At 37.3% G+C, this 17275-nt stretch overlaps 1 protein-coding gene across 1 annotated transcript; it reads right to left on the reverse strand.

The window, feature by feature from the left end:
• Nucleotides 1-1856: 1856 nt before the first annotated feature.
• On the reverse strand, nucleotides 1857-12382 carry RNFT1 (ring finger protein, transmembrane 1). Its single transcript, XM_007947871.2, has 8 exons — nucleotides 11932-12382; nucleotides 11649-11725; nucleotides 8965-9065; nucleotides 7568-7721; nucleotides 6636-6794; nucleotides 5880-5945; nucleotides 2730-2831; nucleotides 1857-1991 (listed from the first exon to the last, which is right to left on the reverse strand). The coding sequence occupies exons 1-8, from the start codon at nucleotides 12332-12334 to the stop codon at nucleotides 1857-1859; spliced, it is 1197 nt and encodes a 398-aa protein (XP_007946062.1). The 5' UTR covers nucleotides 12335-12382.
• Nucleotides 12383-17275: the final 4893 nt, after the last annotated feature.

Consider the following 17275-nt stretch of genomic DNA (forward strand, 5'->3'; position numbering starts at 1 on the left):
AAACAAAAGCCACTGTCCACATTGGGCCTCCTTTGTTGTTTAACTGTATTAAGAAACAAAACTATCCAAATAACCATAAGTATGTAAGATGTTATTCTTGTGTTTTGAAACAAAAATCAGTCAGCAGTTTTGTTTTTCACAGCCAAATTCTAATCACAAATTGCCTCTCTTACCCATCCCTTGCTATATACCCAAAGAATTTAACTATTAGCTTCACCACAAAGGAAGATGATTTAAGACCAAGTAAGTATGTTTTGCATTATCTGTATAAACTGTTAAAATATTGTTTTAATATTTGCAGTGGTTCTCTATGTGGATACCCCCCAAAAAAACGACCCGGTGTTGAGTCAGTTCTGACTCAGCAAGCCAGTAGGACAGAGTAGAATTGCCTCATAGGGCAGACTGCCACATCTGTCTCCCATGGAGCCTCTGAGTGGGTTCACACCACCAAATCTTTCAATTAGCCATCAAGCACTTAACCACTGTGCCACTAGGGCACCTTTTCAATGTGGAGAGTAGAGTTAAATATATTATCATCACTGAATGACCAGAAATAGTTGTACTTAGAACCTGAAAATAGTTACCTGAAGAAAAAAGTTACAGGCTTCCTAATGTTCTTTTGTCAATTTTGGTGGCCATATGATATGAAAATGATTTAACCTGTAGCCAGTTGGGAGTTACCCTATTCATCCAGGTGCTGGTTTAGCCTTTGCCTTATTAAACAATGGCAAATTTGTTTTCTACTTCTACCTCCTAACTTCTATCTTCTGTGTATAAACTGATAGATGGTAATAAAGAAAATGGGCAGAGACCTTGTACTCTAAACTTGGATATAACCAACCAGTGGCAGCTCTTCTGACTTACAGATCTCAGATTCCTCAAATGTTTCAAAGGGAGAACGTGCCTCATTCCCTTTTCCAAAACCCTGGATAAATAAATGCCACAAAGCAAACAAACCACACTATTCAAAGCTTATGGCTGACTTTGAATGCAAGCTTTAATCTCCAAGTAATGACTATTGAAGCACCAATGGTCATTCCAAAACTCTTCTGGACAAGACTGGTTACAATGAGAATTTCAAGAGTTTAGAGAGTTATCTGTTATACTGTTCACATCATCTGTGAATCCAACTGTTTGTACTCCATGTGAATTACTATTATTACTTCAAGATAGTCCATGGCACTATATAAAAAATAAGAGCATGAATATTAAAGCCAAGAACAAAATGCATGTATGAATTGAAATCATTTATTATCACTGCTTACTTACCATACTAAGAGAATACAATATTAAAATATATCATCCTCAGTAAATTAATCTTTACTTAGAAAATCTGATTGTTACAGATAAATTACAGCATTTAGAACTTTCATTTAAAAATAATTTTATGAAAATATTGAGAATTTTTGAGAATGGGAATTACAAAAGTCAATGTTAAAGAAAATTCTAGTTTCAGGTAAGGTGTATTTTAAAATATTATGAAAAAATATTCTTTATTCTGAAAACAATGTCAGGAAACAAATACCTGAGTTCCTTTAAAATCTCTAGTTCTAGTTATCCAATTGCTGATTTGGTAACATTAACAAGAAAACACATTTACATTTTAACACTGCAATTACCTGTCCAAGAATTAGAAGAAATGCTGGAAACACATTAGGTTGAACATTACTTACATTTTTTAAAAGTACAGAGTTCTTTCACTAATCTTTTGCTAAAATGGACTATGTACTTAAATCGTATCATCTAAAAACGTTTGGAAACATTTTTCTTCTAGCCATGAAAACTTATTCTAATGCCTGAATAGTCATTGCAGCCAAATGAAATTGGTGTTTTGTGGCCTTAATAGTTTATAAGTCTTAATATATTTGAAGGTGTGAAGAAGTAGATCCATCTTTCCATTTGTTTATATGGTCTGAAATTACAGTTCTGCACAGCGGACATGTTTTCTCTCTGTCAAACCATAAGGTAATGCATTCTTCACAAAATATATGCTGTAAGGAAATTAAGATTTTATACTTAATAAACATTTTTAATTCATCACATTGCAGAGAATCATACTCTTTAAAGCTGAGTTTTGGAGAGGACTAATTCTGTAGTGATACCGCCTCGGAAACCCAAGGAGGGGTCACTATGAGTCGAGGCCGACTCAATGGCACATAACAACAACAACAATCCCTTCAAACGGACAATACTGACACGTTCAAGAACACAAACAGCAGGTTAGAAAGGGTTAGTGGTAGAGGCAATACTAACACTAATTGTTCTTTTAACTATACTACATACATTTAACCATTTATATTAAAATACAAGCTATCTCTAAGTGATATCTTTAAGATAAAGTTATGATGACTGAAAAGCTTAATAGAAAGAATAACTGCCATAAAGTACAGGAAAAAGCCTTACACAATCCAGTAACAAATTGTGGTATTCTAAAAGACTAACATCCAACTGTAAAAAATAGTCTGTTTTCCAATCACTTTGGTATCTAATATGCAAGATTTATTATTTTTTCGCTTTATACATTTCTCTGAATAAAAGCCATCACAACATAAGGCACAAAGTTTAGCTAACCTACCAAACCTCTAATCACAAAGAAATTACTAATATGTATTCTGAATGCTACCTTCCACTAAACATTAGTTTTTTCCTTATAATTAACATGAATGTGACTTTTGAGTCATAGAGAAGAAATGCTATAGATATTTTAGGTTACCTGAAAATATAATTACCTGACAGATGAGAAGAATTGGTTTCTGAAATTCAGCTTGACAGATTGAACAAATATCATCCACATCTGAACACTGTCTCTTGCTGGCAGCCACTCCATAACTCTATGAAAATAAGTTTATGAATTTATTTCTTTCCTGTTCCTCAAATATATAGGTGATGCTCTACTTTCTCAAATCTCCCTGGAGCCAGGCATTTGAAAACGTTCCCAAAGGATACAAACATTTCAAAGCTGAACCTCATAGGCAGAACAATGTCTTGATGGATTACAAGAGATGTAATTATTAAAACAAAATACGATCTTGGAAATCTGTTAGATCTGGTGAACTAAATGACGACAGTGCTTCAAATTCCACATAAACCAATAGACTAAATAACTTGAAGTAAAATTAAATATTACAAAACATTTACTCACGTATCATATAATCTGTTGTTGTTATATGCCGTCGAGTCAGACCCGACTCATAGTGACCCCTCCTCGGGTTTCTGAGGCACTATCAGTACGGAAGTAGATTGCCCCATCTTCCTTTCGAGGAGTGGCTGGTGGGTTTGAACTGCCAGCCTTCTGATTAGCAGTCAAGTGCCTTAGGCACTACACTACCAGAGCTCCCATTATAGAACCTAGGACTGCTGAATTGAGCCCACTGTTAGTTTTATCAGTGGTTCACAGAGAAGTCAATCTATAACTCAGCTAGTAACTCATCTGGAGAGCTTATTTTAAAAATACAGATTTCTATGCTCTACAGTGGAGAATGATTAAATAGGTCCAGGCATACGGGATAGGATCCAGCAATCTTTTTTTATAAGCTCCCCAGGGGAGTTCAAAGTGAAGATGGTTTGCGACCACTGGACAGTCCTGCCAATAAATCTAAAAATATTTATCATCCCTAATTATCACAAAAGTCAGAGAACTCAGTACTGGGAAAGGAATGATAAAATTTTAAAAGGAACTATAATTGCGTAAAGTCACTTTGATAGAGTCAGGACTGTCAAAACTAAGTGAACAATAATGCAATTCTTTGAATTTTCTTCCAAAATGCTAAAACATATTTCTGATTTCTTTAAGATCTTAGTAAACTTTGTGAGAAAATTCAGCATAAACTTAGTTATTAACTAGATGTGACAGTTAAGAACCTCAGTGAAATCTGGAAGAATCAAAATGTTACAAAGTAGATTAGTTTTCTGTAGAAATGATGGCTGAAGAGGTGGTTTAAGAGACTAAGAACACTCAAGCTCAGACTTGGAAATAAGAGGAAAGCATGACTTCTCAACATATCTGATGCTATAATCTATACTTGTAACAAATAGCTGGGCTAACAAAAGGATGAAAATACTAAAAAAAATTTGGGACTGGTGATATTCAAGATTGTAGGAACAAGTTGTGATAAAGATAGAGGATCTTAGGTTACCTGTTTCCCTTCAGTAAAGTATCATTTAGCAGAGTACAATGTGTATATTTATACTGACAAGCTCTTAAAAACAACATTCTTGTCTGGCTTTTTGGAGATTGCCTCCAGAAGACTTAATCCTGATGGAGATTGCCATTTCTCCTGTAACGTTCAGGAACATGTATATTACAAGCCCAGGATATCTCAGAGAGTATCAGGAATATAGCAAAGTAGCTACAATGTGACAGGCTTACAAATTTTATTATCTGTTTTACTGAAAAATGACTGTGATAGTCCCTCTAAACTTTGCCTCACAGATAAAGAAATCAGAGTATATTCTTTTTTGTGTGTGTGTGATTTGGGTGAAAATTTACAGAGCAAATTCACTTTCCATACAACAGTTCACATACACTTTGTCTCATGACATTGACCACAATTTACCACAATGCAACAGCTCCCCTCCCACTTCCTCCCAATAGTCACCTTTTCCCTGTGTCCATCCCTCCATGCATTTCTGCCCCCTGAGCTGTCTCCCTGTGCATAAACAGCCCTTCTTTCTCCCATGATTGTTCTCTCCAAGGCATGTATCTACCTCAGGTAAATGTTCAACTCATATGCCTGTCTTTTGTTTGGCTCGAAGCCACAGGTGTGGGTTCAATTCCAGACCTGAAGGGCAGCTAGGAACCATAGTCTCAGTAGTTCTACCAGGCTCTATCAGACTAGCAAACCTGATCCCTCAGAATATCAGGGTATATTCTTGAGGTTATTTCAGCACAATCTTAATAGATCAGTTATAGGGAAATAGCTGATGCTTACATACTTATCAGCTTTAAATTAAACTGGCTGAAGATGAACTTTCACTTTTATTTTGTCTGAAGAAGGAAGTCTGCATAGGCTGTAAGCAAAAATTGTTTGTACATTGCTAACACTATTTTAAGGAAATAGTACCCTGGCCAGTTAGTCTGGTCAACTTGATAGACATAATACTTCATTATCTTTTTTTCAATGGTACTGTTTATCAGGCTGGTATTCCTGTCAGTGCTCCTGAGACCTGACCAAATAATTGTTTATATAATAGAGTGCTACGGTGAGGATCAAATCCTGAAATATGGTGATCACATCTAGGTACTGGGAACCTTTGGGGCCTGGTCTGATTAGCAAATCACCCTGCTTTATGACATTTTCTCTGCAATTTGTAACAGTAATAGAATCATCATAATCAAGTTTACAACTGCCACTGGAGTCTTACACTGCTAAATGAACTTATTTGTGCATACAGAATTAACTATTGGTTTCCTCCAGTAAGAAAACTACGAGAGAGATGATTTTTGGTAATGAGCGTTTTACATATACACAGTAAATTATAGTGAAATCACTTTCATAAAAGCAGAATAAGGAGTTAATGGAGATATATAAAGCTAACATTTGTGGGTTAGAAGAAGAACAAAATTTCACATAATAGAATTTTTAAGGGAATGTTTATAAACCATTAAGAATGTCAGGTGGTAAAAAGGTGAGAAGCACATTCAAACATAGAAACACTGCAACAATTAAGATATTGGCAATGTGCAATTTAAGAAACTCATCACAGAAATAAAACTACTAAGTCATTATTTTAGTCCCAAGAGTCAAAAGTACTAAAAAAGTAATCTCAAAGTAAAAGATCATCTAACCATGAAATCCGTACTTCTAAAACTACCAAACTAAATAATTTTTATATGAAGAAAAGTGAAAGTTTTTCCTTAACTGATAAAAAGTACTTACTGGTCGTGTAAAAAATACTCGCAAAACCTGTCTGAAAGCTCTCAGGTGTCTAAAAAAGTCCAAAAGCTGAAAGAAGGAATAAAAAAGAGGTAATCTATTAATTCAAGGATTCCTATTTTGCTAAGCCCAAAAATCTCATAATAGCTTTCAAAAGCTGAAATCTCGTAATACAAACTCCTGGTATTTAACCTAATACTTACTGTGTATTACAACTAATCATTTCTTTCTAAATATATTTAAAGTCCAATTACTGAATATTTTACTCAACTTGTAAGTTTAAGTCAAATTTTAACTATGGTGAAGTAACATTTGAATACCTTGAGTTATAATTAGATCAAGACAAATGTAAATTTAACTCAATTACATCAGATCAAGAGATTAAAAGCAATTTTACCTGGTTTACATGTTATTGACATATTTAGATTTTAAAGTTTCATAAAGTGATTAAGTTGAAAGGAACAGGCAGAAAGGGAACAGGACAAGATAGTTTGAGAATTATGTTGGTGATGGGTGTTTTCTATTCCATTTGTCTCCTCACTTAAGGTATTCCTTGTTATGTGGAAGTCCATTCTCCACCCTCCCTCCATGCCAATAAAAACTGAGAACCACTAGAAATAAATTTCCATTTCTCCAAGTTTAAATAAAGAACTTATCATGACTTCTAACTACTAATATGAATATAAAACAAACTGTAAAACAGTAAAAGGGAAAAGCAGTAGTAGCATATGATACCTAATCATATAAATTAATACCTACTTTCAAAATGAGGTAGAGTAAAGCCAGCAATATCCCAAGACTCCATCTAGTTATATTACCAAACGCCCCATAGCTGATAAGGTACCGAAACCAAACTGGTATGGGAACAAAAGTTCGGTAATACTGACATAATTCTTCTAGAAGCATATACCAGAAACCCTAAAAAGAAAAAAACCCTAAAATCAGAGCTATCCAAGTTGTTTATATATACAGCACAAATATTTCATATTGACCTGAGAATATCCTAATCATTAACCTCAACTTGGTTCTCACATTTACAGTCACTGAGGGGAGTTTGCTGTCAAAGAATTTCTAAAGGATAAGTGAAGATGTTTTCTGTATACTACAAATAAACTTACATATATACGCTTTTGATGATTATAAAAGTTTGTATTAAAGTTTTTATTATGAGTACAAGAAGATGGGATAAATGCATATAGTTAGTTATTAACTATCAATTGATAATGTCCTGGAGGAGAACCTATCTAAATAATATTTTCTTATATAATATAGAGACTGATTTTTACATTAATTTGAGGCAAATATAATTCTGATTTATAACCTTCTCAAAGGAGCTCTGGTAGCGTAGTGCCTAAGGCACTTGACTACTAACCAGAAGGCTGGCAGTTCAAACCCACCAGCCACTCCTCAGAGGGAAGGTTGGGCAATCTTCTGTAGTAATACCACCTCAGAAACCCAAGGAGGGGTCACTATGAGTCGGGTCCAACTTGACGGCACATAACAACAACAAGCCTTCTCAATAGGTTAATATTTAGTTTCAAGTCCTTGAGCAAATGGCCTGTCTGAGATAATGTAGATAATTAAAGTTAGGTTATTTAACAAACTGGAAAAATTAAAAAGTCATTTAAAGCAATACTAAATAGCACTGAAATGTTTTGCTAATATTTTTCCAATAAAAGTTAGTTTCTTACCTTGGATTTAAAAGGCATGATGAAAGAAGGCACCAATAAAATGAGGCATTTTAAGTCCATGAAAATGAATTTCAGAATGAAGTCTGTAATCCCAACAATCCAAAGTATTTCCCAGAAGCTCAAATGGTCCAAAGTAGGTTTTAAAAAAATTAAGCTACCAAGAGAAAAACATCAAAATTTACCAGGGCAATATACAAAGGTAAAGGATCAACAGGAGTTTTAAATTTGCTACTACCTATTACTTCAACTTGGTATGTAAAAAAGATGATGGAGGTAAGATAATGTCAGAGCTCACATAAATGGAACAGGAGATCATTTTATTTTAAAGTGACTTTTTAAATGCTTGAATTTCCAATCTTTTCTCCATAGAATAAAAAATTAGTAGTGTTCCTAGTTTGTCATGGTTTCTACCTTTCTAGCCTATAAATGAAAAAAATTTCATTAATACTGGGCTCTGCCATCCTCTTCTCCACTGAAATGCTTTTGTCAAGACTGACAACTTGCTCAATTACTGAATTCAAAGGTCACTTCTCTTTATCCATTTTCATTCAAAATATTTTCTAGACTTCTGACTGACACCACACCCTCCCAGTCCTTATATATCAGTGATGGTTCTTTCTGAGTCTCATTTGCTATTCCTTCTGGCCTACCTTTAATTTTGGTATGTCCAGTTCTGAGTCCTCTTTATCTGTCTTTTCTCTGGTCAGTCTCATCTAGTCAATCATGATGCTGACATCATAATTTATAGCCCTAACCTCTACCCTGAGCTCCTATCATATCTAACTACTCAACAATTCTAGTTAGCCTCTTAAATATGTGCTAAATTACTGATTTTTTCCTACAGAACCAATTCCTTCTCCAGTCTTTCCATCTCTGTAAAGTTGCTCAAACCAGTTGCTCACACCAGACACCCTTGGCTCATCCTTCATTCTTCCCCCAATATTCCACCTAAACCAATTCATCAATGACTGCTTTTGACTCTACCTCCAAACTGTATCCCAGATTTGTCCACATCTCTCCAACTCCACTGTAACCAAACTTGTTACCTGAGTAAATTCAGAACACTCCCATCTGACATAGAAATTATCAATTACTCTTTCATGGGTCTTCTCCTAACTTCTACAAACATTGGGGGAAAAAAAAAAAAAAACAACTAAGGATATTACATTCAGATTATATAAACAAAAACTCAAAAAACTAAGTATTAAGTATCTGCTGTTTGCCAAGGCAATGGGTATATACACACTTGAATAAAGACACAGAGCTCTTAATCCTGCAAGGAGACAAGTAAATTTTGAGTATTACTTGCAATAAGTATTATGTGCAAGTAAGATATACATATAAAGTGCTATGAAATATACAACTACATAAAACAATGTTCTTGTACTCTTAATTACCTGTAATACAGTGACTGAGAATGAAAGGTGTAATATAAAAGAACAGAAGATCCTGCTAAGAATACCAGTAACCAAGCACATTGAATCTTTGAGCACCTTTCCTGAAAAATAAACAATTTCATAATTTGTTACTTTGAATTATGCCAGAATTTTAAGTATCATTAAACTTTTACTTTAATGACTAATTCAAGTTTTTCTAGATTAATCTTTAAATAGATTAGCTGCTAAATTATACATCATCACTGTTGTTTTAGATATTTTTAGTGAACAAAACTCTTACATTTAAACAAATTTTAAAGAGAATAATGTCTTCACTGTATGAAAAGCATTATCTGTGTTTTCATAGTAGCCAAGTATTTTAAAACCTGAAACACCCAATTGCAAACTTTACCTTTACTGCTTCCCTATATGTGCCTATCCTCAAAACAGTTTCTGAAATGCATTTAAGTTGATCAGGGTTTGTAATTTTTATTTTTTATTGTTCAAAGTATTGAAATTATTAATTTAAAGAGTTTTTGAAAAAAAAGGTTGAATACAACCCTAGCTTATGATTTTTTTTTGATATCTATGTTCCAGAAAAGATTTAAGATACTTAAAGCATTACTAAGCTGTGTTTTGATGTAATTTTTATACCTAGAAATAAGTCTTCCCCAGAGCAAATTAAAATATCACTTAAGGTGATATAGGACCTGTAGAAATGTGTAAAACTGAAAATTTCTGTATCTTACCAAATTATATATATGATCAAGTCCCAGATATTTACTTTTTGTACTCAAAATAGGAATAATATTCAGATCTCACTAATACACAGATGGGAGCTCTGGTAGCATAGTGCCTAAAGCACTTGACTGCTGACCAGAAGGCTGGTGGTTCAAACCCACCAGCCACTCCTCGGAAGGAAGATGGGGCAATCTACTTCCGTAGTGATGCTGCCTCGGAAACCCAAGGAGGGGTCGCTATGAGTCGGGTCTGACTAGACGGCCCATAAGAACAACAACAATACACGGATGATTGTGGAACATAAGGGTACATACACTTGATCCTTTTTCTGAATTAGAAATAAGGCAATAGATACCCAGAAGAAAGCGTCACAAATTCATAGATACTCTCAAAAAGGTCTCAATTTCCTTAGAGAGAAAATGTCATAAATAATGAAAACTTCTAATTAAGGGAGGAGAATACAAGAATACCACTTCATATCTGTATATATCTTTATTACTTCCATGGACCTTTAATATATGTTTAATACTGAAATTACCTGGGAGGTAGGCAGGATTGTTATTCATTCCTGTGAGGTATTTTCCCCATAAACACTGAAGGAGGCGTAATTTTTTTTAAAATCAGGTAACTTAGTAAATATTTAATAAGACTGTTTGAGGTCAATTAAAAATTTTAATTGCTAGTTTAATTAGAAGTTTTACTAGTTTTAAACCCTGAATTAAATGTTTGTAGGTTGATGGGTTTTAACTACCAATGTCCAGGCAGAATGCAAGATCCTTTCTTTACATAGGATCTTTTTTCATTTGCTGTTCCTCCTGGCCTTTCAAAGTTGCTTTAAAGTGAAATTTTATAAACTAAGCCTATTTTCCCCAATGATATATATGGACAGACTTATAATTTATGTCATGGAAAAACTTCTTGGCTTTAATTTTCTTTAAATAAGAGAAACTCAAACAGTTCAAGACTCATTTATTCACTGACACATTTTATTTAGTTATTTCAAATCCTACAGTGCAACAGCTAAAGTTTTTCATGATGATTATATTACTTAGTAGGTCTCGGTGTTACAAATATGCTCTACTAACCTAAAGCTTGGAGCTTTGGTAGCATAGTGCCTAAGGTACCTGACTGCTAACCAGAAGGCTGGCGGTTCAAACCCACCAGCCACTCCTCGGAAGGAAGGTTGGGCAATCCTACTTCTGTAGTGATATTGCCTCAGAAACCCAAGGAGGGGTTGCTATGAGTCAGGGCCGACTCGATGGCACATAACACCACCACCACCACCACCACAACCTAAAGCTTGGTGGTTTGAACCTACCCAGCAACTCTGGGAGAAAAGCTTGGCAACCTGCTTCTGTACAGATTACAGACAAGAAAAACCTTTGGAGCAGTTCTGCTCTATAACACATAGGGTCACTAAGAGTCAAAACTGACTCTAAAGCAATGGGGTGTTAAATTACTTTGTTGTGTGCCACTGGAATAGATTCCAGTTCAGTGATCCTATAGGACAGAGGAGAATTGCCCTACATGGTTTCCAATGCTGTAATCTTTATGGAAGTAGACTGCCCATCTTTCTCCCGCAGAGCTGCTGGTAGGTTCTTAGCACTGACCTGTCGGTTAGTAGCTGAGTGCTTAACCACTGCCCCATCAGGGCTTCTTTTTATATGGTCAGATTGACTCATAAACATGAAACATTTGCCAAATCAAATCAAATAGTGTGTTCTAAATTTCTGAACCCTTCTGTCTAGTTTTCCTTTCTCTATCAGGAACTAAACATACAAATAAAATAAGTGGAAGCAATCTAACATTAACACACATAACTTTTTATATAAAATTTAGTATATCATGGATGCTAAAATCCATCTATTTAAATTTGTCAAACTTATTTTCTATTTCTCTCAAAAGAGTATGTAATTCTACAGAGAGAAACATTTAAAAACTTTTTGGTTGCTTGTCATACTTACTCTTAGAAAAACCTGATTTACAATGCTTTTGTTTGCATATATAAAAGTTGTTAGCAGCCCAATTCCAAGAGAAATTCCTGTTAGAAAATAAGTTTCAGTTAATTGAAAGGAAAAAGAAATCAAAGAATATATAATCTAATAACATGAATTAAAAGGAAACATACACAATTTTAAAATCTAACAAAATATGTAAATGAAATGTATAGGTTAAAGTAGGTTACCAAAAAAAAAAAAAAAAATGAACTGAGTTTAACTATCAAGTCAATGTTCTATGATGTCCTACCTGTTATATGCTGCATAACAAGTTTGACACCCAAAATCAAGATATATGGAAGACTTTTTTGCAACCACTTGAAAAGATAGCAGAATTCTGAGAAGGAGTTGCTACCATTTTCTCCAGACTCTGTGGCAGTATCATCTGGTTGCCTTACTTCACTGTGTGAGTGACTCCGTAAGTGACTATGTCCACATCCATGGGTCCAGCTGCAGGCACCTGACTTTGTATTTCTGGAGCTTAAGTTTTCAGCACATTCTTTAGGTATGGAGTCTATCTGGATATGAACATCTCCAGAATGAAGACATGATCCTTCTCCTGTTGATCTTGTATGGACACATTGGGAGGCTGAGATAGCCTCACTGCTTGCAGTTCCTGAAGGACTAAACAGTTGGCTACTGTTGGCTTGCATGGTTCTTGAATACTTTCTCCCTTATCCAAATTTCTTTCTTTTAGGGCTTTGTCTCCTAAAAATCAGAGTAGAAAACTTTTTAAGTGAACAGCTCAATAGACAATATATTGTTCACTAGCTATTCTTTGGGAGCTCTGGTAGCATAGTGGCTAAGACACTTGCCTGCTGACCAGACGGCTGGCGGTTCAAACCCACCAGCCACTCCTCGGAAGGAAGGTTGGGCAATCCTACTTCCGTAGTGATACTGCCTTGGAAACCCAAGGAGGGGTCGCTATGAGTCGGGGGGCCGACTCGACGGCACATAACAACAACAACAACAACAGCTATTCTTTACTGAGTAAAGGAGCAGCTGAGAATCACAGTAAATAAATTACTGTCAAGTTATTGTTTAGTAGACTCCTTCATCCTCCCTTAAAGCCAAAACTCTACTGTCCTACACAAACTTTTAGGGAGCTATTTTTTTTTTTCTAATTGCACTTCAGGGTCTCTAGTTCTCTCATGACAGATGGAAACAATAAAATACAAGTGCCCAGCAGATGTTAATGATACGAGTCAACTCAACTCACTGCCCTCAAGTCAAACCCAACTTATAGCAACCCCTCCTTGGGTTTCCAAGGCGGTATCACTACAGAAGTCGACTGCCCAACCATCCTTCCGAAGAGTGGCTGGTGGGTTTGAACCACCAGCCTTCGGGTTAGCAGTCAAGTGCCTTAGGCACTATGCTACCAGAGCTCCTATGCTATGAGTACTAGTTGTTATGTGCCGTCGAGTCGGACCCGACTCATAGCGACCCCTTCTTGGGTTTCCGAGGCAGTATCACTACAGAAGTAGAATGCCCCACCTTCCTTTCGAAGAGTGGCTGGTGGGTTTGAACCGCCAGCCTTCTGGTTAGCAGTCAAGTGCCTTAGGGACTAGGCCACCAGAGCTCCCATGAGTACTAGTGGTCATACTTAAATACTTAAGAACATACAGTCTGTCCAGCTGGAGAAATCTCACCTCCCATTTCATAAGGAAGAATGAGTATTTTTTAATGCTTAGAAATACTAGGAAGATAAAAGCATTATCTTAACGTCTTAAATTAAGTCATAGGTAAACTGACAGTATGCCAACATTTCACTGAGCAGACCAACAATTTTAGTTTTAAGTTCAAACAGCTTTCCTAAAGTTTCCAATAATGGTGCCACCAAAAGTATTACCCCTCCCCTCTCCAAAATGTTACTTAAATATGTTTAAAATAAGGATACTCGGGAGCAGTGTGTAATTGCTAGATGACTCCGAATAAGGAAGTTACAGTCTGCCTATTAAAAATGCCAACACCGCGGGGTGGCAGTGTCAAAAAAGGGGACACTGCCAGGGAAAGATCCCTGATACCAGAGCCCCAGCCGACAAACGACAAACCGTAGAGGCCATCCCAGACTGCCATACTTTTCCGTTTCTATAGGAGGAAACTAGGGTTAACGTCAATGCCTGTTCTGTGTCTTTCTTTTATTCCTAGGTTTGAATGCTTTTGCGGTTACCACATGGAGGTTTTTAGGGCCTCTCGGGAGGCTCCAACGCCACGGTTACGATTTATTTCCTCAGCCCTGTGAAGACCGACGATGCGTGAGAGGCCGATTCAGTGTCTTTTTCATAAATAAAAATGTAGAACATTCCCTCTTCTCTCCATGTACAGACAGTGGGAATAAAAAAGGAAGGAAAAAAAAAAAAAACTAAACGCAAATCGGAATTCCCAAAAACAGGGTTCTCCCAGGTCCGAGCCTTGGTGACCTAGTTCTCAAAATTCCTCCGCCACGGCCTCCTGCCTCCTCCTCCCGCCTCTCCCAGGCCTTACCTCTCATGACGAGGAATGGACCGAAGACTTGGCAGCTATGACAAGAACAGGGGGTGCGCCGCCTCTGCCCCTTCGGTGAGAGCCATCGCTCTCAAACCCCCACCACAAGCAATTCCGGCGGCGGCGCACGCGCTCCCCGGACGTCCTCACGCGCGCGTGCCCCGCCCACGCGAGCTGCATACCCGCCCACGCGCGCCGCACGGTGGGACAGGATGGACTTGAGGTGCGGAACGCGCTGAACGGGAGGTGTGGCTGCGTGGTGGCGTTGGCCGCGGAAGAAAGTGGGCTGCGAGTTTGAACAACCTATAGGTGTGTGCTTTAAATAACTGCCGTCACGTATGAGTGTATGTATGTAATCCGCCATACGCCTGAGGGATCTGGATGTTTTGAGCTTAAAATGGTTTGCGGAAACCTGCCCTGGGAGGAGCGGCATGAACGCCCTCACAGCAATCGTGAAGGTTTAGGTGCTGCCGGCTCTAATTCGGGCCCGGGCTCGTTCCCTCCCCAGGCTGCCCAAGCCCCTGGTTCCACTTCGCTCTCACCGCCGGGGACTTCAGTTGGAGTAGCCACGCTGAAGGGTTTGGCGCGTCTCAGAGAAGAGAGGCGGAGCAGAGCCAGAGCACTAGAGTTTCCGGGTTCAGGTTTCTTGAGTTTAACGCTTGACCATTTGTGGCTGGACAGTGAAGTTGTAACTGAACTACGTTTTCGTCCCAATTTTGAGGTTGCGCTGTGTGAACTAGATCCTGCCAAAACCTAAAGAGATCAGAAAAACCAGTAGGGATAGGGTAGCATTTTGGGTGGGGGTAGAGATAGAAGTTAAATTTTAAAAGCTGTGTCTTGAGTGGGGTACAAGGGAACTCTGTTCTATCGTCGGAATAAGTCTTTAAATCCAAAACTTCCAAAATAAAAAGTTCACTGTTGTTGTTGTTGTTATGTGCCGTCGAGTCGGCCCCGACTCATAGCGACCCCTCCTTGGGTTTCCGACGCAGTATCACTACGGAAGTAGGATTGCCCAACCTAAGAAAAGTAAATAAATAAAGCCTTGCCTTCTTCTGAAACCTGAATTAAATATAGTTTAAGTGATTCTTCTTCCTACCTTTTGTTTTTTTAGAGATTGGCGTCCAGTAAATAACCTTCAGGATTCCATGCTTACTAGTAGGAGCTCAGTCTTTCCACACTAGAAAATCGGTTTGCGTACATATACACAAATTAGGAGCTGAGTTCTAGTGAAAAAGTGGTAACTTTGTCACTTAATTAGTCACTGCATGATTTTAAAATTAACTTGCCCATTAGTTCGCTGGTATGTCATTTTTGAGACTCCTTAACTACGAAGTTGTTTGCACCTTATTTCCTCCCATATCAGTATACAACTGAGTGTACTGTTTAACCTTAGTTTTCTACTTCAAGGCTGTACTTAAATCAGATTAGTTCTTCTATTACCAGATTATTTCCCTCGTGAAGAAAGGCACATTTTTGTCCCAAAACCAGTGTTAGATATGCTTCTCACTGTCAATTAAGATGTTAGTAGTTTTTTTTTGTCTGTATGTGCTTGATTAGTGTAAGTCTTCCTGGCATATTAGGTTTCTGCATCAGTAAGGCTGAGGGCTAGACCTTGACTTTAGTGAATTTTCCAAGGAAACTTAGTTGCATATATTCTCCCATTGCAATTAATGTATTTTTTATTTTAAACTTTAAAATGTATGAATATTGTTCTTGCTGTTGTTATTAGGTGCTGTTGAGTCCCTTCTGAGTAATTGTGACCCTATGCACTAGTGCCTAAGGCACTTGACTGCTAACCAGAAGGCTGGTGGTTCAAACCCACCAGCCCTCCTCGGAAGGAAGGTTGGGCAGTCCTACTTCTGTAGTGATACTGCCTCGGAAACCCAAGGAGGGGTCGCTATGAGTCGGGTCCGACTTGACAGCACATAACAACAACACAATGCGCAAGAGAACAAAACATTTAGTCCTGCACCATCCTCATAATCCTTGTTATATTTGAATCCATTGTTGCAGCCACTGTGACAGTCCATCTCATTGAAGGGCTTCCTCTTTTTCACTGACCCTCTTCTAAGCATGATGTGCTTTTCCAGGGACTGGTTCCTCCTGACAACATGTTAAAGATGTGAGACGAAGTCTCAACTGTCCTCACTCTAAGGAGCATTCTGGGGGTATTTCTTCCAAAGCAGATTTGTTCTGGCAGCCTCTGGTATGTTCGATATTCTTCGCCACCACCATAATTCAAATGTACTGATTCTTCTTCAGTCTTCTTTACTCATTGTCCAGCTTTCACCTGCACACGAAGTAACTGAAAACACCATGGGGACCTTAATCCTCAAAGTTCTGTCTTTTGCTGTGTCTGACCAAACTGCACAGGTCACGAAACAAAGTGACATGAAAGGATTAAAAGTTTTTTAAAAGGAACAGGGGTCAGGCGGTCACCCTGCATATTCTGCGAGAGCAACGCCTGATGTATCCGTCCTGCTTTATTTATACATAAGCATATGATTACATCATTATTCTTGGTATTTCCTTAAAACAATTACATATTCAATCAAATATTCTTCTACAGTAAAATCAAATATTTTGTTATGACAATCAATTATTATTTAAAAGTTAAAGTTTTACTCTTTCCCGTACCCAGAGGCATTTTCCCATGCCCGAAAATATTGGATGATTAATTGGGTTAATACTAACTCTTACATGAATAGGAATCACTAAAACGTGTCATTCTCAAGCATAATGTGATTGTTAAGGTACATGATTCTAAAGAATGGTTTCTAAGGTATACTATTCTTAGGGCAAAACATTATCCCAGGGAAACAGGTTAGCAAACATACTGCTGGGGCAACATTCTGCCCCAGGAACACAAAGCTGGAGCCAAGCAAGCATTCAGCCATAAGAGAGGACTTGCCTTCTCTTAGCTGTTGTTAGAACATGTGCCTTGCAGTCATGTTCTTTTGGTGGTCTTTTTTTTGGTCTCCAACAGTCTTTGTTTTTGTTTTTGTTTTTTTATGCTTTAAAGAGGTCTTTTTGCAACAGTTTGGCCAATGCAGTACAGCCTTTGAGTTCTTGACTGCTACTTCCATGATTTAGATTTTTTTTTTTTTTTT

Source organism: Orycteropus afer, unplaced genomic scaffold, assembly GCF_000298275.1.
Source record: "Orycteropus afer afer isolate SDZICR_OR568_19922 unplaced genomic scaffold, OryAfe1.0 scaffold00196, whole genome shotgun sequence".
In the NCBI taxonomy this organism is placed as follows: domain Eukaryota; kingdom Metazoa; phylum Chordata; class Mammalia; order Tubulidentata; family Orycteropodidae; genus Orycteropus; species Orycteropus afer.